This window comes from Rutilus rutilus (assembly GCF_951802725.1).
Source record: "Rutilus rutilus genome assembly, chromosome: 5".
In the NCBI taxonomy this organism is placed as follows: Eukaryota; Metazoa; Chordata; class Actinopteri; order Cypriniformes; family Leuciscidae; genus Rutilus; species Rutilus rutilus.
In genome coordinates this window covers 45,750,353-45,776,812 of record NC_140213.1, presented here as the reverse complement: position 1 = coordinate 45,776,812, position 26,460 = coordinate 45,750,353, and the positions used below count along the sequence as shown (strand labels likewise).

Below are 26,460 nucleotides of genomic sequence, written 5' to 3'. Positions count from 1 at the left end.
TGATAGAGAGCAACTCAGCAAGGGGGAGCAGAATCCTGAAAAAAAGTCCTTTGGAGAGCCTATGTGTGTCCACTTTCATCCAGCGGGCCAGATTAAAGATTTAACCACATAGACCAGCCCTCAGAAAATAATTAAAATCTAAACTGAACATCTCTAAACTTTAAACCAGAGGCAAATCTTTTATGCTATTGAATTGTTTATATTCTTGAGAGAATATAACAAGTAGGCTATTAAAGAAATTCTCCGGTGCAAGTGAAGTCTCTATGAATGATTTGTAAAACTCTACCTGTCTTGTATTTCCCAGGTAGTTCATGCATCAAAAACAATAGTGCTATCATGAATGTTTGAACTGAATCTGGGGGAAGGGCAGATCCCAAACATTTCATTGTACATCAGTGACAAAAGCTATTGTCACGAACCTATGTTTTCCATCCCCATAGAATACAGTGGCTCACATTCTGACACTTGAGACACTTTTCAAAAACAAGCACACTTTTCAAGTGAAACGTTTGACAAAAATGGTTTGGGTTGAACAACTAAAGCTAAAAGATATAATGAAGACATTGTATGACTTTGTGTCATATTTGTTTGTGGTTAGAGGAACATGTTGATAATTCATGAGATGAGCTGCACCTGGATCACCGCTGACTGAGAACTCGAGGACGACTTGATTGATATGTTTTCCATTCAATGACATTCATACCTTTTATGCAATACCTTTTTATACAGAAAAAAGCAAATATTTAAGCATATAGCCTATGCATTATGTTTGCATTAATTAATAAAATGTTTGTTTCTTTAGATAAAATTGTCTAATGCATAAATGCAATTTAGTGCAAAGATACAGTGCAAAAATAACATGTATAAATATATATATATTATTGCTGTCAAATCAATTAATTGACTTACACAAAAGTATGCTTATACGGTTAAATACAGTATACACACATTTATTATATAAACACAATCTTTTATGTTAGTTGCAATTAATCGATTTGACAGCACTAATATATATATATATATATATATATATATATATATATATATATATATATATATATATATATATATGTATACACACACACACACACACACACACACACACACACATCAAACTGTTATATTGATCAAAATTTGTACTGAAAACAAAAACAAAATAGAAGATGCATTTTTGTGATCTCAAATGTTTGGTCCTTACAGTACATACAACACATATATCATTTATTCTGACCAAAAAGCACAATTGTATTTTTAAGTAATTTAATATTGTTGTACACTACAAACAAGTACTTTCATGTTAATGAGGGAGATCATTTAAAATCCCCCCTAAAACTCATTTAAACCCTGGAAGTGGAGAAGAGTGGAAATAAAAATTTTTTTATCAGGGTTTAGTTTTTTTGTGTACACTACAGTCTCTTTACAGCATTCTACAACATCCCTCATGTGCACTGATATGAAAATACGTGAACATGAACCTCACATAAGGCACAGCACGGAAATGAAAGCCAATGCACATTCAGTGTCCCACAACCGGAAGGCAGGACAGAACCACGGCCGCAAATGCAACCACCAAAACAACATCTAAAATTAGTTTCCTAATTGATGACTGGCTGCTCTTTTTCCCGTGACCTCTGCCTCGAAACCATTGCACAACATCTTCCAGGTCATACTGTTTAGGCTCGTATCCCAGCTCTTCTCGTGCCTTCCGCATACTGAAGTAATGCGTGACGCCCGTCTTGTAGACCTCAGTACGGGTCAGCAGGGGCTGGAAGTTATAGATCCGACCCACGACATGGTGAAGCATCTCGGTCAGAAACGCGAAGAGGTATATGAGGGATATGGGCAGTCGAAGCGTGGGAAACGAGTATCCCAGACCCTCAACCAGAGGCCGGAAGAACTCAAAGTTGTTGACAGGCCTTCCATCAGAGATGAAATAGGGCTGACCGGCGGCACAGTGCTGGTGCTTTTCAGTCAACGCCTCGGCTGCTAACAAGTGAGCGGATACTAGATTATCCACGTGAACAAACTCCACGAGACTGTCAGGATCTCCGTACACAAACCTAAAGATCCCCTTCTCAATGTAAGTAACGATCCTGGGCAGGTGCCTTTGCTCCCCGGGGCCGTATATCCCAGCTGGCCGCAGGGCACAAGTCCGTAAGACACCTGTGCCGTTATTCAGCTGTGAACCGTTAGCTTTTAACACCTGCATCTCAGCGATAGACTTAGTCCTGGAGTAGTGATCCGGGTGCAGGTGCAAGGGCAGGTAAGGCAGACTTTCATCCCCGTTCTTAATCTCCTGACCACCGAACACCACGTTATATGTGCTGGTGTAGACCAGTCGGGGGACTCCGTGTGCCACGCAAGCCCTGAGGATGTTCTCCGTCCCCTTCACGTTCACCTCGTCGATGAGCTTCGCATTGAGCTGCTCCCGTCCTGACATCCCATAGGAGGCGATGTGGAACACGCAGTGAACGCCGCGAACGGCTTCTTCCACCTGCGCGTAATCCCGGATATCTGCCCGCGTGAACACGACTCCCTCGGGAAGCTCTTGGCTTGGGGGATTCACATCAAACAGCACGATGTCTGAGGAGGTTTTGAGGAGAGCACAGGCGAGACTGAAAGAGAAATCAGAACAATCAAGCTTTCATTGTAGTAAAGTGGGGGGAAATGTGTAGGGTACAACGGGGCTAAAGGCACACCTGAAGAAAAATGTGCCTTTCACTACTCCCATAGTGTATGATTGCAGAAAAAATATATATACTGATATGTTTTATTGAAACTTTGATGCAGCAACAGATATTGTGTGAAAATAAATCATAAAAGAGGTTTGTTTCTTTAAAAATCGTACAAATGTATGAGTTGGAAAGGTGGGCCTTTTACCCCACAGACACACGGGGCAAAAGACACAAAGTATTGATTCAAATACTTCAGCTAAAATATATATATATTTTTATATTATTTAGATATTAAAATTAAAATATATGTTTACATTTTTATCTAAGTTAATGCTTGTTCAAAACAATCACTTTAGCAAAGTGTGTACTATTTAAAGACAAAATAATTCATTAAATAAGTCATTAAAATATGTTCATTTTAAAAATACAGAGATCAAATTATTTAACAAAAAGTTGAGATTCTGAAAGCATTGAACGAGATCCCATAATAATTTAATATAGCTTTACAGTAGTAACAAATAAATATTTAATTTGACACTTTATCATATGATATGATTCATATCACATTTGTAAACATGATGGTTTCATTATAAATATGTTGATTATCACATTTATGATAAACAGACAGACAGATCAGATAGCAGTGGGCGCCTTTTACCCCAAAATACCATCCTTTTACATATTCTTCATAATCTTTGTGCCATCTAGTGGTTTAAAAAGTGAATAAAGTAAAATGCGCCTTTAGCCTCTTTGTACACTGCATTTTATTATCCTGTAAAAATGTTAAGCAAAAAAGTACGTAAACATAAAATATATATATATATATATATATATATATATAAAGAGTTCAGATGCAAAAGCCTCTAAGTGCCATCTGAAATTTTCTTCTAGAATGATCATTTTTATAAAGCTTGTATATTTAAGTTCAGTAATTTCACTTAAATGACAATTAATAGGTCATTTTCATTGCCATTTAAGTGAAATTACTGAATCTAAATATACGAGCTTGATAAAAGTGATATATATATTGTATTAAAAAAAAAAAAAAAATACATTGCATACTCTCTTGAGTAGGAACTTATTTTCAATACGCAATTACTTCGTGACAACTAAAAAAGTATGTTTTATAAAGTATGAGTGTGTGTAGTATGAATTTAATCCGGTGTTGTCATTATCATGTGATCTCGTTCATTAATCCGCATTCATTAATCCTCTCCTGAGGCCTCATGGGATAGTAAAGTGTCCATCGTACGCACACTTCAGAGTCTCACTGAAAGTAGTAGGACTGATTGCCGACTCTTTTATGAGCATTGTGAATTCAGACACTTCTTTTGTCACATATGGTTTTTCGCCTGGTATATAGTAGGGAAGTCTGAGATTTCGGATGCAGCCCTATTTAAAGCCACTTAGTGATCATAGACTTTTGGACACATGCATTTATCTATTGCATTTAAAACATATTCATAATACATGTTAAAAAATGATAAGAGATTAACAGGGGTCTTTAACCCGGTTCCTGGTGGCCCAGTGAGAATCAGATGAAATCATCAGCTCATTCGTAGAGGAATGAAAGTCCTGAAATGATTGTGTAAGATAAGGGCATGAAAGTGTGTATTTTTGTGGGGTTTGCACAGGAACAGGGTTATATCTACTGTACTGTACTGTAGTATGATGGCGCTCTCTAGTGGTTCATGGAGGTACTCCTATTAGGGTTACGTGGAAAAGAAGCAGAAAAGATTGTAAGATGTCATAAAATCTTACCGGAATCCAAAATAACCTCCTCCGCCGGTTATGAGGAAGGTTCTGGCTGTTCTGTTGACTTCCATTGTGTTAAAGACGCAGGGTGAATAAAATCTGCAAAAAAGTAAAAAAAAATCAAATCAAAATATAGAAAAAAACTGTAATATTGTGAAATATTACTTTTTTTTATTTGAACATACTTTAAATGTAGTTTATTCCTGTGATCAAAGCTGAATTTTCAGCATCATTACTCCAGTCTTCAGTGTCACATGATCCTTCAGAAATCATTCTAATTTTCTTAATTATTATCAATGTTGGAAACAGCTGCTTAATATATATTTTTTAGAACATGTGATACTTTTTTTTCCCAGGATTCTTTGATGAATAAAAAGTTAAAATAAAAACAACATGCATTTATTTATAATATAGATATTTTGTAACACTACCGTTCAAAAGTTTGGGGTCAGTATTTTTTTGTTTTCTTTTTTGAAAAAAAGAAAATTAGAAATTAATACTTTTATTCAGCAATGATGTGTTAAATTGATAAAAAATGATAGTAAAGATTTATATGGTTAAAAAAGATTTCTGTTTTGATTCAATTCTGTTCTTTTTAACTTTTTATTCATCAATGAATCCTGAAAAAAGTACCACATGTTCCAAAAAAAATATCCACATCAAATCAGCATTAGAATGATTTCTGAAGGATCATGTGACACTGAACACACACGTTTTGATAATCATACTGTTACAGTATGAACTGCATTTGAGTGAAATGAATGATCATGATTCAGTCAGACTATGCTATGCTATTATTCAAATGATGTCTAATATTCATGCAGACTCTGGAAATGGATGAGTTGGAAGCAGGTAGAATATATTAATCATAACATAATTATATTAATCACGTAACGTTACTTAAATGACTTTGAAGTGTCTCTCGAGCAGTGTTAAGTAACATCGATGTGCTTTTATATATAAAAAAATAAACATGACTTTTACGAGATCTAACAGAATCTGCACAGAAAACATCATACGCAGTCTGTAAAACTGTTAACCTTATGCAACATTGATATAAATATAAATATAAATACATACCACAGTACAATCGCGGTTTGAATCGATCGCAAAGTGTGTGTAAAACCTTTTACTGTCTATGTGTAAAACATGCACTTCCTAGGAAACGCGTGAATGGGCGGGACTACATGGTCAATCATTTTCATTGGATAAGAGTGAGCTGTGCCTCGCTGTGATTGGCTGAAAATGAACTCTGTCCGACGTCCATTAGGAAGAGATAACAAATGCACATTAGAGCACAGAGTGTACATTGCTACTATTCTATGGGATGAATATAGTATCAAAATGATTTACACGTGCAAGCACTATAATCCATGAACTTGATAAATGTTGCAGATATGTTTTACTATCTACAACCAAATGCCTTTCAACTTGCGTGTGCAAAATTCTAAATTAAATGAATGTGTACTGTGTAGCAATTTGTACAAATATAGACATTTCTGTGAATACACATGTTTTCTTTTGTATACAAAAAGAAAACATGTGTATTCACAGAAATGTCTCTATTATTATCTATATTATGATAATTTGCGCATGCAACACAGATGTGTGTTTGTGGATCAGGTGACACGTACGCGTGCATTCATTGACGTCTTTTCTGAGTCAATCTCATTTAATTCATTTGGATTTTGACACTTTCTTTTCGAAAGACTTTCTTTTCACCAAATTTAGTACACAATATAGGCCTTACTTATAAATAAAGCATACTTTGTAGAGGCAAACTGATTATGAACAACACCCATAATGTGTAGCCTATGTGTGTGCGCGCGCGCGTTTGTTAAATGTCATTGGAGTGTACATAAATTTGTCCACGAAAATGTCTTACGATTTCAGGATAACTTCTTAATATTTTGCAACAAATCAAACAGTCCAATAAAAACAATCCAGTGAATGAACGAAGTTTTAAAACAGTGTAATTTGCCGATCACTGCTCGACTGTCACGCGCCGGTTCGCGATCGCGTCATTCTAAAATTCAAACAGAAACAAATAACAAATACAACAAACAAAAACAAACATAAACAAATAACAAATACGTGTAATCGTGTCTGCGGTCTGTTCTTACCTGGCAGTTTCTCAGTCTCAGTCGCGATGAAGAGTGAAAACAGCTCAAGTGGTCAGGGAAAAAACAGCTGGACGAAACTTAAAGATTTCGTAAAAGGAAGCCGGAGATCAGTGTGTGTTGTTGAACCATGTGTTGAACAGAACGAGAATGATGATGAAGATAAACACGAAGCTGAAGGCGAAACCCAGCGCTGGGTCTTGAACCCACGGAGTCACTTCAGGTAGGCTACGTTACGTTGACGTTAACACAGACTCACTAGCCTGAAACTAACGCTCACCATATTTCATTAACCAAGCTAACGTAATTCAGTTTCTAATTATTCAGCATCAGCATATGATAATTAGAAGTGTGATCGTTGTAACGTAAAAAAAAAAACATTAGGACGTGTTATTTTATCTCTTGGACGGTTATTAAGAGTGAACATGAATGACAGACGATAACTAATTACACTGAACACATTTTTTTTTTTTTTTTGTAACATCTTAATAAAATCAAACACAATTTAAATACATATTTCACATTCACATTTTTAATACACGCGATTAAATATAAGTAATATAAAATGTAACGATACAATTAAAAATGTTACACTTGCAATTGAAATTAATACGTAACGTGTGCTACGAATGATACGATGTGATATGTGCCATGTTTTTTGCATGGTAATTCGGGGTATAAAGTCTTCTATGGCATTATCACTATTTATTTTAATAAATACATAATGTTGTCATGAGGATGTAATGTCTTCTTATTTCTGTCAATGTGCCATTAATGCCATCACAGAGACAGTGATCTAAAAAGAAATGTTAAAATTTGCCTTTTTCTGTCTTTTAGGAACGTCTATCTTGTGTATATGGTGGTCTTAACATTTGTGAACCTCATAACGATTCCTCTGGACTTGGCATTTTCTGATGATATGCATAGAAGTGCCCACAAATACTGGGTGGCTTACAATTTATTCTCAGACCTCATGTTTTGTGTTGATGTTGGCTTTAACTTTCGAATGGGCATTTTCAGCGAAGGCGGTCAGGTATGAACATGCCTTCATTGTCTTGTATGTCTATAGTTTAATATTAATTATTGATTATGGCTTTACCTTTCTAAAATACGTTTAAAAAATGCATTCCTGTTTCTGTCTAGGTCATCCTTGACCCAAAATTGATTCGAAAGGATTATTTCAGGTCTTGGTTTGTTCCTGATGTGGTGGCTGCATTTCCGGTCGACGTTATCATTGTCATTGTGGTAATTGTATTCATCAGTTAATATCACTCACACTGATCAAATTGTAGAGATGCTTCTTACAGTACAACCAATTCACCACAGGAGCACTTTGACCACGCTGACACCACTTCACTGGTGGTTTCGAAGTTGGTGCGGATACTCATGTTTGTGAGGATTCTCAGCATGATCCGTTTACTCCGTGTGCCAAAGCTTCTGAGATTCTGGTTTGAATTGGAAAGTGTAAGTAAAACTCACCGTCATGTTTATGCAAGACATTTTCAATGGCAATATGTTCACGCTGTACAGTAGAGGAGAACCACTATGGAAGTTAATGGGTGCCGTCAACTGTCTGGTTACCAACATTCTACAAAATATCATCTTTTGTGTTCTCAAAAATAATAATAATACAGCAACTCAAGAACCCCAAACAGCCTAAAATAGTATTTAATAATACGATAAAAAAATAAATAAGATGAAAGGATTTTTTATATCATTTTTGCAGTATTTTCTCACATTTTTCCTCCTCTGTCATAACACGATAAACCAGCAAGCAACATTTTTGGTTGTATTTTGTACACCCTTACTGTTCTATGGATACTTTATGTTTTATTATCTATCATTTTAGATGTCTGATGTACAGCTTGAAGGAGTCAGGAAGTCATTCAGGGCTGTCTTAGTTTTCCTGATGATGGTCCTCATTTGGCACTGGAACACTTGCGTTCAGTACTTCATCTCTGTGATGGAAGAGTTTCCCCAAGACTGCTGGGTTGTGAAAGAGAAAATTGAGGTATGTCTAATTTTGTATTGCTTATGCATGTGTTTGACATGATGTGTTCAACATGTCTTCCTGTTTTTCTGTTACATTTTGCAGAACGCCTCGATCGGGGAAAAATACTCCTATGCTTCCTTCAGAGCTTTCTCTCAGATGTTCTGGAGATCAGCTGACACACCAACACGTACACCGCACAACATTCTTTCCACATTAATTCATTTTTGAGAAATGATAATCAATCTGATAATCAGTCTTTGGTGCAGAAAAATGTCTCCTGAAATCACTTTAATCGGTGGCGTTTGCTAAGGACAGCATCACTTTTACGATCAGGATTTGGGATTTTTTTTTTAAACCTGTGATACAAAGTTAGTTGATCCATGATGTGCTGTTACTTTTAAGTGATCAGACATATGATTTCCATCTGCCAGATGAAAACAAAGAAGGCAATGGCTTAGCCTAGCATTGTGGCGTAAGGTTTTGCATGAGCAAACACCACTGAAGAACTGTAAAGGTTTACATTGAACTAAAGTGATTCCCTTTTGTTTGTTTGTAGGTGTGGATGAACGGTGGGTAGCGATCGTAAGTATGGTGACTGGAAATATAATGTGTTTTGCATTGCTTTCTTGCGTGATCACATCATTTGGGAGCATGTCTGCGACTGGCAATGCATACAAGGTAAATTTGAGAGTTTTTAAGGAATTTTAAGAGTTCAATTTAAAGCTGTTTAAACAAATAAATACAAGGCGGTTCTGATGATATTATGCCATGATATATCAATATTTCAGATAAACCAGCTACAATCCTCCACATTGTTCCAAAAGCTGCCCAGAGAGTTGCGCCAGCGCACCACTGCCCAGTACAAGTGGCACCGGGAGAAGGAGAACATCCTCAACGTCGTCTCAAAACAGCTCAGAAAGGTTTCTAACTGATTCATAAATATAAACTTCAGATAACACACAATACGGGTTTCTGCTGGTCAAACAATCATTTGGCTCAACCATTTTTAATAGTGCTGTGTTTTCTGTTTCAAAGGACATCATGGCAGAGAGATGCTCCAACCTGATGAACAAAAGCTTGTTTTTGTCACTTAACAAAGAATTCACCGACGCCATCTTGATGAAGTTGGACAATGAGTTCTTCAATACTGGTGACATCATCATTTGCCAGAATTCTCAACACGACAAAATGTACTTCATTGACTATGGACGGGTGCGGGTGTCCATGGAGGAGCTGTGTGATGGAGATCACTTTGGAGGTGATGTATGAGGAGTTGAGAAGTAGTCGTGTAGAGTAACGGTCTGGTCCACATTGCAGTGCTAGTCAAATTTAGCGCTTTTCAAATACACATTGTTTCAAAGCAGCTTTACAGAAAATCATGCTAATGTTTATAATATCTGAATTTCTGCGTGCCTCTGATAGTCACATTTATCAGATTAGAGCTGGCCGATAATATAGTTTACATTTTGCAACAATACAAGTAATCAGTCTAGATCTGCTATATACATTATGCTGATACTATACCAGAATTGTATAACATTTTGCAATGAAATAAAAAATCAGGGTATCAGACTATTTAATTAGTTTCAGCTGCCTGATTTTTATACATACACACACACACACATAATAGATATATATAATATACTATATATACTGTATGTTAATATATATATATATATTTTATATGTTATGTTAAAATATGCTATTTTTAAGAAATATTTAAGAACATTTGGACATCAAAACATGCACACTTAGAGCGGGTGTTTAAACTTTTGCTTTAAATGCAGTTTGTTTCATATGAAAAGGATCCTCTTGTCTGTCGTCACACTGTCAGTGTCCTCTTTACACCGCAATGTTTTTCACTGAGAAAACAGACGTGTGTGTGAGAGCGTGAGAACAGCGTCAATCACATGAGTTTCACACTCAAAAATGCTCAAAATTAGATTACAGAGCTTGCCAGATCAAGAACATGTTTTCCCAGTTTTGTGTGCCGAATTGATCAGATGGTCAGTCAGATCATCTTTGCTGTGAAACTCCAGTGTGTTTTAAACAACCAGCCTCATCCTCGCCAGTTTAAGAGGTTTTGTGTTTCTGCAGAGATCGGCCTCCTGTTTGGTGGAAGACAGTCGGCCACAGTTTCTGCGCTGACCACCTGCAGCCTTTTCACCCTGTCAGTACAAGGGTTTCAGGAGATTGAGGAAGAGTTCCCACATGTGGTGAACGAACTGAGGTGAGCAGCTCGACAGCATAAAAATGATATAGAAAGTAAGTCTGGAGACATGTTCAGTTCTCTTAGTTAGAACAACAAACACAAAGTGTGGCGATGATAATCTCAGGTAAATGTGCTTTATTTAATGCTAAAAGTGTGTAATGTGACTTTGAATATAATTTAGTGCTCCAGCTTTGAAGCTGTAAAAGCAACAGTGGATAATTCACCTCAAATCTGGAAATTAAACACATGGAAACAAGAACGTTCAAACTGTGAACAAACAAGTGTATTCTTTGTTACGGCCTAAGCCTTATGAGTGTTGTATTTGTATTTTGTGTGTATCTGTTTCTGTGCTCTGATTGGTTTCTTTCTCTTCTGTGTGTTAGGCTCCGCCTCTGCGCACCCGTGCCCCGCTGCTCTAATGGCTCCTGTTTAGAAGAGTGTGATACAGACTGAGGAACGCATCGGTGAATCCCGGCTTCATTAACCTGATAATAAATGTTTAATCTGCACTTTGTCTCGCGTGTCCTTTTATGCTGCTTACCCCTTTTCCAACGAGCATTTTAAAAACAGGATCGTAACATCTTTGACAAAGATTGTTTTAGTAACTCAGTAGCCTATGTATTTTTAATAATGTTTAAATGGTGTAATATTTGTGAATTTGATTATGTAGCGACTTATCCATGTTCTTGCGAGTGCCGTCAAGATTTCTCTCTGGTGCCGTGAACCTAATTCTATTCTCAGGAGATTTTTATACTCTACAATTTATAATCGTTTAAATATCGATTGCAAAGGATGGAAATCGACCCAAACAATCTGTAAAATAGTTTAATTTATGTGCCTTATCTATCACATTCTGTGGCTGTTATTGGTCCATCATCATTACCATCATCAGTAACGAGATTAATATTCTTTATTTACACGTATCAGTTCAGAAGGTGATAAACATCATCATTATTATTTCATAGTGCGTATGACAACATCATAATAATAAATAAAATATATTTATTTCAGTATTTGGCACAAAAGACAGTGTTACAGGCTCTACAGTAAAATAAAGCACTTTGGAAATGATTCTGTAAACTAAACCAAAATGTTCACAGAAGATTTAAAACAAATTCACTTAGAATTCTTTTGTTTTACTTTTGTGAAGTCGAGGGACTGAAGAGATGAGATTAGCAGGATCTACTAGCACTTTGCAACCCCTTTTTGAGAAATAAAGTATGAACTTTAACCATAATTTACAGTATAAATGTGGATATTTGATATTTGATCTAAACAACATTCCAAATCAAATCCCATGATTAAATGAAGTGGCAGTAAAGCTACATGAACCAGTGCTTTAATAATAATAATAATAAAACAACCAACAACGTGAATGTCTAAACGAACATACAACATAAATCAACCACTAATCTAAATATGAATATGATAACATCTAAATACTTATTCCGTTTGTCTGACACATCTACAAGACTCGAGATAACACAGTAACACATTTAAAAGTGTTCTACAAATTTGAAGGACGTGCGATTCATCATCCGTCCACTAGAGGAGGACAACCAGCACAAGTTATTAAAGGAACAGTTCACCAATAAATGACAATTCTGTCACAATTAATTCACCCTCATCGTTTCAAGTTCATATCATGTTTTTCTTATTTCTCTTGTTGTAGTTTTTTTGTTTGTTTTTTTAAGTCAAATGGGTTTCAAATTACGGGGGGAGATAATAATGACAATAATTGTGTAAAATATAATTTTTTAAATGTATATATTTATATTTTGTGAGGTGAGGTTTGTACAATACAACACGTATTGTATTTGTTTAAATGTAGTGACGCACATTTGTGAATTTGTCAAATAAATGGGTAGTTGTGCAGAATGTGCACACATTAATAATTAGCACCAGGCCTATTAATTTGTACTTGTTTGTGTGGGTTGTGAAATGCTTAAAAACCGCGAAAAGAAAGTCTACAAATTGCTACACATTCATTCAATTTTGAATTTTGCACACGCAAGTTGAAAGGCATTTGGTTGTAGATAGATGAACATATCAGAAATATTTATCAAGTTCGTGGATTATAGTGCTTGCACGTGTTAATCATTTTGATACTATATTCATCCCATACCTATTTTAAAATACTTAAAAAATATATGCACTGCGTATATGTGGTTTACGATGGTGTTGACTTTGTAATACACACTAAATTTTCCATCAATAAAGTATACTTAATTCTATTCTATTCTATTCTATTCTATTCTATTCTATTCTATTCTATTCTAATCATTCAATTCAGACTCCCTTTAATATCTATCTATCTATCTATCTATCTATCTATCTATCTATCTATCTATCTATCTATCTATCTATCTATCTATCTATCTATCTATCTATGCCTCGACGTTCAGTACTTGGTATACTGGATATTATTGTTGACATATTTGATTGTTTTACATACAGCATTGCATGTGCCAGTAATGATCATAATTAACAATCCACATGCCTGATTTAAAATGTAGATTTAAAATAGAAAGAGAGATAAGATTTACGTCAACAAAACGTTACACTGCCAAGGACAAACACTCAGCACTGTTGTCATGACAGCGTTCAAGTGAACGCAGTTATCTCATGAGGAAGGGGGCGTGGCTGAGAGCGTAGTGGGCGTGAGCTGCGCCGTGGGGGCGTGTCCAGGCGCGTGCTGTGAGGATGTACATCGGCGTAGTTTCCACGGCGCATTTGTCAAGATAACGCCGCTCCGCTCGTGTCATATCCCGGGGAACCGATTTCCGTGGAAGCGTTAGCGCACTCTTTGACAGTTCGGGTTTTATTTGTGTCTTTTCGGCGTTCATATCGACGCAGGTTGGCATCCTGGCACGGAACATGAACATGGCCGCGCTACTCCCCGAGGTTCGAGGACTTCAGAGCGACGAGGTACTATAATTCAGCTGTTATATCATGTGACGTGTTATCTCAGTCATAAAAAATCTGTTATATTGCATAAACATCACCCCTGCCTACAGCTCTTATGTCATGTGGTCTCTGTGGGATCCGGTGCGTCTCTGAGATGAAGTTCTTCTCCACTTTGTGTTATGATAGTATGTTTGTTTACTTAACGACACAAAACTGACTTATAACCACGTTTGCTTTGGATTAAGAAAGGGTGTGTTTGATTTGCTGATAAAGATCACTTTATTTCATCTCTATTGTAGTCTTGTGACTCTCAAGTGTCACTCTTGCGCAATATCTACTGTACACTTGTGAGGGCTTGCATGACGCCATACCTACCGCATGACGTCACATGTTTATTATATAGCATATTTTTGATCACATGTGGCACTTAATTTTATTATATTTATTGTTCATTGCTCTTTTATTGGGTGGTTGCTGTCGTTTTTTTAAAACACTTTTTCGGAAATAATCATTGCACATCATCGTCATCATAACTTCATTTTGATAGCTTTTGTTTGTTACATTTGAGGATATGCATATTATATGTCAAAAGTTTGGAAAAATTACTATTTTTAATGTTTTTGAAAGAAGTTTCTTCTGCTCATCAAGCCTGCATTTATTTGATCAAAAATACAGAAAAAAAAAGTGATATTGTGATATATTATTACAATTTAAAATAATTGTTTTTCAATTTATTATACTTTAAAATATAATTTATTTCTGTGATGCAAAGCTGAATTTTCAGGATCATTACTCCAGTCTATCTTATGATCTTTTAGAAATCATTCTAATATGATGATTCATTATCAATGTTGGAAACAGTTCTGCTGCTTAATATTTTTTCATAACCTGTGATACTTTTTTAGGATACTTTGATGAATAAAAAGCGAATTTTTTAAAATAAATCAATACTTTTATTCAGCAAGGATGTGTTAAATTGATAAAAAGTGATAGTAAAGAAGATTTACATTATTAGAAAATATTATTTATTTTTTTTGAATAAATGCAGTTCTTTTTAACCTTTTATTCATCAAATATATTAGGCAGCAGAACTGTTTCCAGCACTCATAATAAATCTTATTATTATATAATACATTTAAATGATTTAAAGGTTAATGTGATAGACTGTAGTAATGATGCTGAAAATTCAGCTTTGCATCACAGAAATAACTTATATTTTAAAGTATATTCAAATAGAAAACCATTATTTTAAGTTCTAATAATTCACAATATTACCGTTTTTTTCCTGTATTTTTGATCAAATAAATGCAGCCTTGATAAGCATTAGAGACTTCTTTCAAAAAAAAAAAAAAAAAGTAATGTTTCCAAACTTTTGACCTGTACTGTATGTATTTATGTAAATTGACTATCTTTTCCTTTTAGGAAAATATGCCAAAAATAATGATTTCATCTTGCATTAATGCATTCTGGCCAATCAAATGTTCTCTGACAGAAGAATGTCCCTCCCACTTAAGGGTCAAAGTGGCTCAAACTTCCTGTTTCTGTAGGAAATACATATTCTTAAACCTCTAGGCAGTTTAATTCTTGATGTTCATTGTCGTTTGTGTACCTTGAATATATATATATATATATATATATATATATATTTTTTTTTGTTGCTTTCCCTCAGGATGAATCCCGAATCTTAAGGGTGAAAATCATTGCTGGAATTGGTTTGGCCAAGAAGGACATTCTGGGTGCCAGGTCAGTACAAATAACACTAGAACATATTAATGTTAATGAAAGACATATAACGGTCAGGCTGATTAAACAGCACATACTTGACCATTTAGACTTTTGGCATTAGGTAATATTATACAAACTTCCTTTTCAAAAAATAAATATTGTGTAAAATGTGCTCATTTTTTTAACAATTTTGTGTATGTCTCATTTGCCACTGAATCATGTATAAACCTGTCTCTTTAAATATCACCTGATGAAAAGCCCATATCTGTTGAGGACTAATTATGGTCTATTTCTCTGCTTGAATGAGAGTTTGTGTTTTCTTTAAATGCTCAGTTCACTTGTTGAACAAGGTTTTTCTCCCCATGATTTCACTCAACACTCACTCAGGGTCACGGTTTGGGTGCGTCGGCATAGTCTCAGGTAGTGTACGGCACATTTTAAGGACACTTTGCTCGGATAAGTTGTTTGCATTATACACCCGCTCCGCCGGCATCATGTTCTGTTCGCACGCCTTCAGTTTGTTATGAAAACACAAAATAGTTTATCCGTGTCCCATGATTTCCGAACAACGGACAATCTGACACTCATGCAGGCTTTTATCAGTTCCTAAAAAAGATGTTGTAGATATAGTTTTTTACAGCCTAATAATAGAATTGGATTCAGTAAATCTGATTCATTTAAAGACTCAGTTGAATCTTTTTTTGAAAACAACAATGATCATGATGTCGTCAGCATGAAATCCAAATCGACCCCATTTACATTTACATTTAGTCATTTAGCAGACGCTTTTGTCCAAAGCGACTTACAAATTAGGACTAAATTAAGCGAGTCATCGTGAAGAGGCAAAAAGCAACGCAAGAAGTGCTCAAATTATGAAATATGAAGTTCAGGCATTGTTCAGAGTAGCATAAGATAAGCGAGGATTTAAAGGAACAAGACAAGAACAGAAAGATGGAGAAATCTTGTTCAACATCTCTTGACAAAAAAGATTTACTTTCTTAATGCACATTTCTGGCCTTATTATGCTCGTTTTGGCACATTCTGCTATTCAAAAAGCCTACTTTCATCATCAATCTATTCCCAAAAGTGTAAAATCACGTCCCGTCCTACTTTTTTTTTTTTTTTTTTTTTTTAAGTGATTTGGGTTACAGCTGCGGTTTCATTCTGACTCCTAATGATTATTTAGTGTAATGTTTATCCATTTGCCAATTTATTTGATCTAGGTTTGCTTTGTAATACAATGCAAGCTCAGTATTTTGCCAAGAAAAGTTATTTACGAGCCACCACATGCTAAAGAATTCATATTATGCATAGCTTGCAATGAAGATGCATGCTGATGGAACCGGTCCCGGACCCGCAGTACAGTAGATGGCGGTGTTAGCAGCCGTCCTGGCCGTCCTTGAGGACTCAAACAGATCGGCCGTGCTCACTTTGACCTAAATAACACAGCTCTAGGTATGCAATCGATATCTGTGCTGAGCGATATCATCTCTCCTTCACTGTAGCACTCGCTTGGAAAAGGCCAGATATTCAATGAAAACCTTCATCGACTCAAATGAACAGTTGAGAGATTGTGTCTCGTTTCCTCCTGATGTTGCATGTGGGTTAAGACGATGAATGACACAATCCCAAACTTATTAATGTGAACTAGACTGGTTTGAGAGAATCGTTCTAGACTGTATGGATGAAACCTGACTTGTAATGGTTAGTAAAGATAGATCCAGTATCACATGACCACTGATCCTGCAAATAACAATGGACCGTGACCGCATTACTAAAATATTTAGTGGCACTTCCTGTATGACTCAAAGATGGGAAATCTTTTTTTTTTCCATGTTGTGTGCTTATGTAATATTAGTCTGTTTTCCTTTCATCCGCAGCGATCCGTACACAAGAATCTCGCTCTATGACCCGGTCAACGGAGAAATCACCAGTCTACAGACCAAAACCATTAAAAAGGTATGACTGTGTACAGACTCTCTAACTACAGAAGTCGTCTTTTTTGTCAAGAGATGTTGAACAAGATTTCTCCATCTTTCTGTTCTTGTCTTTTTTTTTTTTAGACATTGGATCCGAAGTGGAATGAAGAATTCTTCTTTAGAGTAAGTGAACGGGTATTTACAGAGATCACGTCAGATGGCAATGAGTTGATGAAATGCTAATAATGAATTAAATCATAAAAAAAAAAAAAAAAAAAAAAAAAAATGATATATACAACAATTACTAAAAAAAGAAAATATAAACTAAAATATTGTTAACCTGTATGTCATGTGACCATTAACTGTCATCAAAGAACTGACAAAGAACATGCAATCTGTTGTTAAATTATTGGAATATTAACTTTAAATATTTATATTATATTATATTATATATATTTATATTATTTATTATTTATTATTATGCTTGCAAAAAAGTTTGGGAATTCCTGGCCTTTTAAAAAAATCTCATTATCAATACTTTAATATATAAAAAAATATATAAAATAAAAAAAAAAATAATAATAAATGTGTGTATGTATATATATATATATATATATATATATATATATATATATATATATATATATATATATAATTTAAAACTACATTTATAAAGTCATACTACCTTAAATTTTTGTTGATTTTAATTACAAAAAAAAACATTTTATCTAGACAGGACAATTAGAGTTGTTCACACTACACTTCTCGTTTAATTGCATTGCATTAGATTGATTTATTATTATTTATTATATGTTGAATTTATGTTTATTAAAATGAAGCCGCAGAATGTGTCATCAAATCACTTCCATTGCAGCGTCCAAAGAAATGTCTCATGCTCAAAGTCTAGTGTGACCGCGGCTTTACTCATCACTATCATGAATGAATATTGTGTGTGATTCCAGTAATGTGTTCTTGTGAAATAATATTGAACTGTTGCAGTCGTTGTGTTTGGTAATAATAAACACGTTATAGAATATGGGCAGCTCATATTTCAGCATTAGGAGCCTGTTTAAAAGCTCAAGTTTTTTATAAAACCATTTTTGCATTTTATATTAAAGGGATACTTCAGGATTTAGCATTAAGCTTTGTATCAGTAGAAAACCCGTAGTGTTTCCGAATTACCATGCTTTCCTCCCTCATATCCCCCTGAGATGAGAGATTGATGTATTTTTTTGTTTGAAAAAAATCCTCAGATGACGCAAAATCGTAATTTTGCGTCATCGGAGGATTTTTTGGCCAGAGGCGAGAGACTACAGCCAGTAGTAGGGGCTGTCCCGCATGTCTTCACCCGCCCATAGAGGGTGGGATCTCACTCACAGAATGTACACATAGGGCCCTATCTTGGACCCAGCGCAATTGACTTTGTACACCGACGCATGTATCATTCCTATTTTGCACCCGCGCAAAGCGGACTTTTCCCTCCACAGACGCACGTCGGTTAACTAAGAAATACACTTGCGCTCCCCGGGGCGGTTCAGCGCAAAGAGGAGGCGTGTTCCGGCGCAAACGTTCCCTCATGCTATTTCACAGGTTTAGAAAACAATTGCGCCACTAACCGAAAAAAAACTGTTTAAAGTCAGTGGCGCGTTATTCATATGCTATTTTAAGGGCGCATGCTTGGCCTTAATCAATGTAGCGTGTGCACAACGCACATACACTTTGATTCTCTCATCTACACACAGACGCAGCAGTTATTTTTGCAAATCATACATTATTACGATAGATAGATAGATAGACATTTTATTATAAAAGCATACATCTAGCTTACACATTTACCCAAATTATCATACGCCTGTTTAACCGAAGTTAATTTGGGTGTGTTTCTCCATCCCCAATGTCCCTGACGAGAACGTGAACCGCTCCTGTCGTGCGCCTGGCAAATCCGCCGTTATAATAGGAATCCGCTTTAGAACAAGCGCGCCTGCTCTTAAAGGGAATGTGAGATGTCGCTCTGGTTGGTTTCATTTACGTTACGCCCAAACCACACCTATGAATAATGAAGCTACTTCAGACCAACCCCTTTTAGATTTGCGCCAGGCGCAAGAGTCATTTATCCCGCCGGGAAAATAGCAACAGCGCCCAAGACCCGCCCACAAAGTTACTTGCGCTTTGCGCTTTGACACTTGCGTTTCAGATCGTTAAAATAGGGCCCACAGTGTCAGCCGTCTTTCTCTGGAAGCTAAGCTAGCAGGCTCTTGTTCTGTGGAGAAAGCTGAGTAGTAGGGGTTACCATCCTCTTTTTCCCGGACATGTCCGGCCGTCGAGATCGTCCAAAATGTCCGTGATTCGGCTTTTGCTTTCTGCAGTCGCCATTCATTGTTTACAGGCACACCTTTTGTTTCAATCTCACTGAATTCACTCCGATTGGTGAATCTGAATGTAAAGTTTACATGAACGCTAAACAAGTGATCGGTTGATGTGCTTTTTAACATTGCTAAGAAAATTCCCGCTCGTCCGTCGCTCATCAGTAATCACGCCACCGGCCTCTCATCATTCTCCCACGGCCCTCAGCCTCGTCCTGCTCGGCACAGTAAACATGATGAATGGCGAGTGTAGAACGCAAAAGCCGAATCCCGGACATTTTGGGTGATCTCGAAATCCCGGGCAGACTCGTCACAGAGACTCACTAGTCACCTAGTCTTGTTGTTTAACTGCGCTCTCTTACTGGTAGGCGTGGCTTGGGAGTGGCCTCCTAGAGCAGCGAAGCAAGTGCATTCTGGGAGTTGTTGTCTTTCATCCACATGAGCCAAAAATACATTTTCTGGCTTTTCTCAGTCTAGAAAGCTCCAAATTCAAACATAATTTCACATTTCTACTCCATAAATGACCCAATTTAAATACACATTCATCTTTCCAGAGGTGAAGTATCCCTTTAATGGACCATAATGGAGTAATGTTTCTATGAACGGCCAACAAAAAAAAAACAAAAAAAAAACAGTCAGACAAAACAAGTGACAATGCTTCAGTCAAATATATGCAATTCATGCAAAGTTTAAAAATACCCTAGCAATCCATAGCAGCCAACCAAAGCTTTTCACAATGGAGTTTTTCACCAGCCGATTACATGCACATCAATACTAACTACCAAAACTCAGTTTATTGAAATAACTCGATTTACCGGTTTACATGCAAATCAATAACCCGGCAATGCAAATAAACCAGGTTTATAAGACTATTAAAAAAACAGGTTATTGCCCGTTGGTGACGTCGAAATGTAAGCGTCCATGTATTTCACTCAGAGTATTCTATGTCTTATGTGAGTTGTGATGTTAAATAGAGCATTAAAACCCCCAGAGTATTTCAAAATGTCTTGCACAGACTCATTCTCCTCTCGGATCTGAAGTTTCTGCGGCTGAAGCGCTTGTCCTTTGGCTGCGTGAGATCAGAACACTTTTTTTAATATTTCTTGTGTCAAGAAAAAGACAGGGTTTGCGGTATATTTCTCCTCGCTTACTGTGAAACACTCGCTGTGGTTCGATGCGCTTATGTCTACCGTATAAGGATGCTCTTCTGTCACATATCACACACACACACACTTCAATAAGCCGACAGAACACAGGCTGAGGTGTTTATATGGGCTAAAATCTAGCTCTGTCGATCGGTTTATTCTCAAGCCGTTTATGATCTTACACCGATAAAGGAACTGATGAACTCGTTTACATGACCACACCCGTTATCGGCTTATTAAGCATAACCAGTTTAAGAACGTGCATGTAAACGCTCTCATTGTCTTCAGGAAATGTAAAAATCTGTTTTTTTCCCGTTTTTTTTTTTTTTTTTACACCACTGTGCTGGAAACACGTGTATATATAACAGCTTATATTCTGTGACGTTCCTGCTGAGTGTGTTTGTCTCGACTCTTGACAGTGTTTATACTAACTGGGAAATACAGTCTAGCTCTCACATCTCTGACCTTCACATTTCTTTATAGGGGATGACTAGTCTGGGGCATAGATAAAACTCAAAACAGGCCAGCGCAAAGGCTTTATTTTGAGCCAAATAAAACTTAAAGGGGTGGTTGATTATGATTTGACTTTTTTTAACTTTAGTTAGTGTGTAATGTTGCTGTTTGAGCATAAACAACATCTGCAAAGTTACAATGCTCAAAGCTCAAAGCAAAGGGAGATATTTGCTTTTACAGAAATCGCTTTTTAAGGACTACAACAAACGGCTGGTAGAGACTACACCACATTCCTCCTGGATTAGTGACATCACCAGCCCTAAAATTTACATAAACCCCGCCTCCGGAACTCGATTATCATGACAGAATATGCTAATCAATGACTAGAAGATAACTACACATCAGCTACATAAATTCATCAACTAACCATTCAGAAATGTCCTGTTGCTTCTACATGTTGTCACTTCTTATTGAGTCTCTCCATCATTGTCTGAATCCGGTTTGAAGATAAAAGGCTAAACGTTTTTTAAATTTTCAGTGCATGTCCGTGTGAGTGCAAGCTGTTGTAGCTCCGCCCCCTGTGCCGGGAGCAGCGGCTCATTTGCATTTAAAGGAACAGACTCAAAACGGTGTGTTTTTGCTCACCCTTAAAAAGTGACAATTTTAATATGCTATATAAAAATATCTGTGGGGTGTTTTGAGCTGAAACTTCACATACACACTCTGGGGACATCAGAGACTCATTTTACATCTTGTGAAAAGGGCATTATACCTCCTCTTTAATGTGTTCGATAGGCACATATCTTCCTTTTCTCTAATATGTGAAAAATTACTATCAGGCCATGAGAAGATTCTTACTCCAGAATATGTGATGAATGTGCAAACAGATTTTTTTTCCTCCAAATGCTCCTACTTGAAGAATCACCCTTCAATAAAAAAAACAGCCTGTTTGGGCATGTAAAGAGAGAGGTGCAATCACATGTTTTGGGGTCAGAGGTCAGGGTTGAGTTACGGGGTGCGTTTGAGATGAGGGGTGCCGCTTACATTCTGTCCACTTTCCCTGCTGTTAAGTGACGAGCTGTGACGCATTTACTCACGCGTTGTGCATATCTCTCCCCCATAGACATCGCTCGTTTACTCAGAAACACAGATGCTGGTGCAATACAGTGGCAACATCAATATAAGGCTCTTCGGAAACTAGAACCCATTTCAAGACGTTATGAAGACACATCAATACTTTATATGAGGCATATTGAGCACTCATATATGCTTAGAAAAGTAGTTCTTTTAGCATGATTTGAGATGTTCCCAAGAGAATCTTGAGCTTCAAATGAAAGCAAATGAGTCACACGAGCATTGCAATACTTTTTTATTATCAGCGACCTACTGTAGGAATAGTGCAGATTCTGAAGTATTATTCATTTTACATAACTATACTTTGTTTTAAAATGCTGAGAATTCTAAAACCCCTATACCTGATCTTTGTTCTAAAAATATTAGGTCTTAAAAGGAGCACAAAAATGCACTAATCCTTGATTTGCAGTGTGGTTTCGGACTTTTGGACCTTTCTGTGTGTTTGTGTGAAATATCCTATAGTCTGTTTCTTTGCATGCAAAAATGACCTGCTGTACCTGATATTTAGTGTATGAGTCATAACTATAATGATCTAGAGTAGACAGTGGCATAAAAGATTCTGACCTATTCACTGACCTATACTGACCACCGGACCCAAATACCAGCAGGGGAATTTGTGAAATGCTAAATGATACCAACCGAGCTTACAGTCAGACACACTGTTATGAGTCACTGGCCATTAACAGGCCTAAAGTCAAGGGATATGAATGGAAGATGAACTCAGTTTGCATGTAATGAGACATGCAAAAATAAATTCTGTATATTAGTCCATAAATTAAAGGGATATTTCACCGCTGGAAAGATGAATGTGTATTTAAATTGGGTCATTTATGTAGTAGAAATATGAAATTATTTTAGAAGTTGGTGCCTTAAAAAGCCAGAAAATGTATTTTTGGCTCATGTGGATGAAAGACTACAACTCCCAGAATGCACTTGCTTCGCTGCCCTACGAGGCCACTCCCAAGCCACGCCTACCGGTTACAGAGGGCCGTATCGGGAGAAATGATACAACTAGGCTACTAGTCGACTCGAAACTGAAAAGACGGCGTTTTATCGTGAGATCCCCCTATGGGCGGGTTGAAGACATGCGGGACGAGCTCCTCCTACTGGCTGTAGTCTCTCGCCTCTGGACAAAAAAGCCTCAGATGAGCTAAATGACGATTTTTACGTCATCTGAGTTTTTTTTCCAGACACACAATACAGAAATCTCTGGTCTCAGGGGGACATGAGGGAGGGAAGCACGGTCATGCGAAAATACCACCGGGTTTCTACTGATACAAAGCTTAATGCTAATCGGTGAAGTATCCCTTTAACAGTAGTCTGTATATTGATTTTTTTATGTGTGTCTTCTTTTATCTCCCACAGGTGCATCCCAGGAAACATCGTCTGCTGCTGGAGGTGTTTGATGAAAATCGTTTGGTATGTACATGAGTGCATTGATTTACTGTGATCAAAAATGTGTTTAAATGTATATATTGTTTAAAAGTTTGGGGGTTGGTGTACAGTAAAAGGTACAATAAAAACAGTAATATTGTGAAATATTACAATTTAAAATTGCGGTTTTCTATGTGAATATATTTTAAACTGTAATTTATTCCTGTGATCAAAGCTGAATTCCAGCATCATTACTCCAGTCTTCAGTGTCACATGATCCTTCAGAAATCATTCTAATATGATGATTTGATGCTCAAGAAACATTTCTGATTATTATCCAGGTTGTAACCAGTTGTGCTGCTTAAATTCTTGTGGAAACCATGATACATTTTCTTTGATTATTTGAAATAGAAAAATTTTGTAACATTATAAATGCCTTTACAGTCACTTTTGTTCAATTTAATGCATCCTTGCGGAATTAAAGTATTAATTAATTTTTATAAAAATCATACCGAGGCCAAACTTTTAAACATTAGTGTAGTAGATGAGTGAACTCGACGTTTAAATTGCCCTTGTGAAGTTTCCATTAATACATTCTATGTCTATGTTTTGCAATTGAATTAGCGAGTAAAATTGTTAAAAGGTGCTGTGTATAATTTCCGCGCCAATTGGCATTGTTGAACTTGTGTGATATAGAAATATTGGCTTAACCAATGGCAATTAATTTGAGGCAGGACTATGTGTTTGGCTGTACAATGGCAGACGTGTTAGTTTGGTAATGAGACCATTCACACTTCAGCAGTCTCAGTGTATTGGGCATGTTAGTGTTGGGTTCAGGTCTGTAAAATCAGCAGTGTCAGTGTGTAATGAATGAACAAGGATGCCTTTTTTGCAAGTAGTAGCCACCATAAAGCTCAGGTATGGGAACTGAAATGTACCTTTGGGTGTTGTAAATGTGAAAAGTAACTGCTTTAAAACGCATAAAAGTCAACGAGGCATGAGCGGTGCTAGGGGGGTTTCTCCGTCACATGCTGACGGCGTCCTTACTGAATAACGAGGAGGGTTAAACAAACTCGTGCATAAAGGACCCAGTGTTCAAGTAAGAACAGTGACTCCTGATAAGACTGTAAACTGCAGTCGTCTTCCTGTACGTGACAGGTAAACCCAGTTACTGGGTGTAAAGAGAAACTGGTATGCCATTGCTAGAATGTGTTCGTTGGCATGAACCAAGCATGCACGCTATTTCCATCTCCTGAGGAATGTGTTAGCTTACAGAAAGGATGACAAATCATTTGAGACTTTTGACAGTAGATGTTTAATTCATGATCAATCTCACAATTTGAAATGCACGCAATTGCCTCTATTCTTTGTTTCATAAATTCCAAATCCTAAAGCTTCCATGTGCACAAAATTCAATTTAATTAATACAATTTCATTCACGTTGTAAGCAGGATGATTTCCCATGCTAGTCCTGAAACTCCGATTACCCCCGGTGCAATTGCCCCTGATTGATGAGATGGCTTTTCCCTGACAGAAGCATGCTCTTAAATGGCTGCAACAGCGGGTGTCAGATGACACATGATGTTACAGTGGCACATGTCTATATGTGAGCTGGCACAACAAGCTCAGTACTTGAGTTTTGGAGGCACTTTTCCTTCTGCTAGTTTTGAACTTGTGGATTAAGCTATCATGCGTGGTTAGAAGTGCAGAAATGAGCGAAATGCTTCAGCAACTCGTCACACCTGGCATATATCACCCGACGGCTCAGAAAGCTTAAAAAAAAAAGTTACGCCAAAACTCGTTCCTCTTTATTTCCTGTAACTCTATCCTGGTGGGGTAAAAATATTAGCTGGGGTGCAGCTTTACAAGAAACTCTAGACACTGGGCTGCGACTTCTGTAAAAAGGAGGTGGCAGAGACGAGGTTGGCTAGAACAGGGACGAGCTGTTCCACCTCCATCCTGGCATGCACGCAGAGTGTTGTTTTTTTTTTGCACTGGGGTTGACCAGTTGTGGGAGGGAGGGCACCCGTGACTGAATCAGTGCTTGCGAAACTACACAAGGCACAGCTGAGGCTTTCTAGAGGTCTGGCATAGAGAGGTTTCTGGAGCAGTTGCCTCAGTAAAGCTCTGCCCGTTATCCTTCACAGAACTAGATCTGTAGATGCAAACAGTCCTTTATTATGCGTTTGATCTGTCATGCCAGCGTCTGAGGAGCTTCGAGAGGAATGCCGCCTGCCACTGCTGCTATTTTGGCTTTGTGGAGCCGCTAATGGTTGCAATCGCAGCACGGGACCAGGAGCAGTTGCTTTTTGCTGCTCGTTTTTTATTTGCTAGTTTCGGGTTCCTTCATTCCACTGGACTTGGGAGTTTGACGGCATGGCACGACACCTCCGACTGCATTTTGCTTCACGTAGAAGCAACACCGATCCGCTTTCTGAAACGTGCAGCAGTCAGGCTGAGGAAAGCGTGCGGATCTCCAGCAGCGAAGGCCTGACGCAGAGTTCCCTCCACATGAAGCTGACTCCAGGACAGCTGGCTCTAGCTCTGCCGCCCTTGTCGCCAGAATACGGTAATTTACAACGGCACGCCACCCTGTTTATCCCCAAGGTGAACGGGAGCAGAAAAAGCACGCTTCAGATCTCCTTACAGCCCTGCAAGCAGAGTGGAGATGCGGATGCTGGGGAA

General features: G+C 37.2%; 3 protein-coding genes across 4 annotated transcripts in view; 2 read left to right on the top strand and 1 right to left on the bottom strand.

Moving 5' to 3' along the window:
• Positions 1-1,079: 1,079 nt before the first annotated feature.
• sdr42e1 (short chain dehydrogenase/reductase family 42E, member 1) lies at positions 1,080-5,605 on the bottom strand. Its single transcript, XM_084409942.1, has 3 exons — positions 5,511-5,605; positions 4,437-4,529; positions 1,080-2,615 (listed from the first exon to the last, which is right to left on the bottom strand). Exons 2-3 carry the CDS (start codon positions 4,499-4,501, stop codon positions 1,517-1,519), a joined length of 1,164 nt encoding a protein of 387 aa, XP_084266068.1. The 5' UTR covers positions 4,502-4,529; positions 5,511-5,605; the 3' UTR covers positions 1,080-1,516.
• A 2,332-nt stretch (positions 5,606-7,937) lies between these two features.
• Positions 7,938-11,231, top strand: LOC311290883 (potassium/sodium hyperpolarization-activated cyclic nucleotide-gated channel 1-like). Its single transcript, XM_084409625.1, has 8 exons — positions 7,938-8,014; positions 8,400-8,561; positions 8,646-8,730; positions 9,100-9,221; positions 9,332-9,463; positions 9,579-9,801; positions 10,641-10,773; positions 11,139-11,231. Exons 1-8 carry the CDS (start codon positions 7,958-7,960, stop codon positions 11,206-11,208), a joined length of 984 nt encoding a protein of 327 aa, XP_084265751.1. The 5' UTR covers positions 7,938-7,957; the 3' UTR covers positions 11,209-11,231.
• Positions 11,232-13,406: 2,175 nt separating this feature from the next.
• Positions 13,407-26,460, top strand: part of nedd4a (NEDD4 E3 ubiquitin protein ligase a) — a 41,666-nt gene continuing 28,612 nt past the window's right edge. The window contains exons 1-5 of one of the 2 annotated variants that reach the window (XM_084408818.1): positions 13,407-13,683; positions 15,332-15,405; positions 17,268-17,346; positions 17,451-17,489; positions 23,767-23,820. In XM_084408818.1, the coding sequence (XP_084264944.1) occupies positions 13,633-13,683; positions 15,332-15,405; positions 17,268-17,346; positions 17,451-17,489; positions 23,767-23,820 (297 nt within the window). In that variant the 5' untranslated portion in view covers positions 13,407-13,632. Of the gene's footprint in view, positions 13,684-15,331; positions 15,406-17,267; positions 17,347-17,450; positions 17,490-23,766; positions 23,821-25,077 lie in introns of those variants that run through there. The other variant, XM_084408817.1, reaches the window with a different exon arrangement.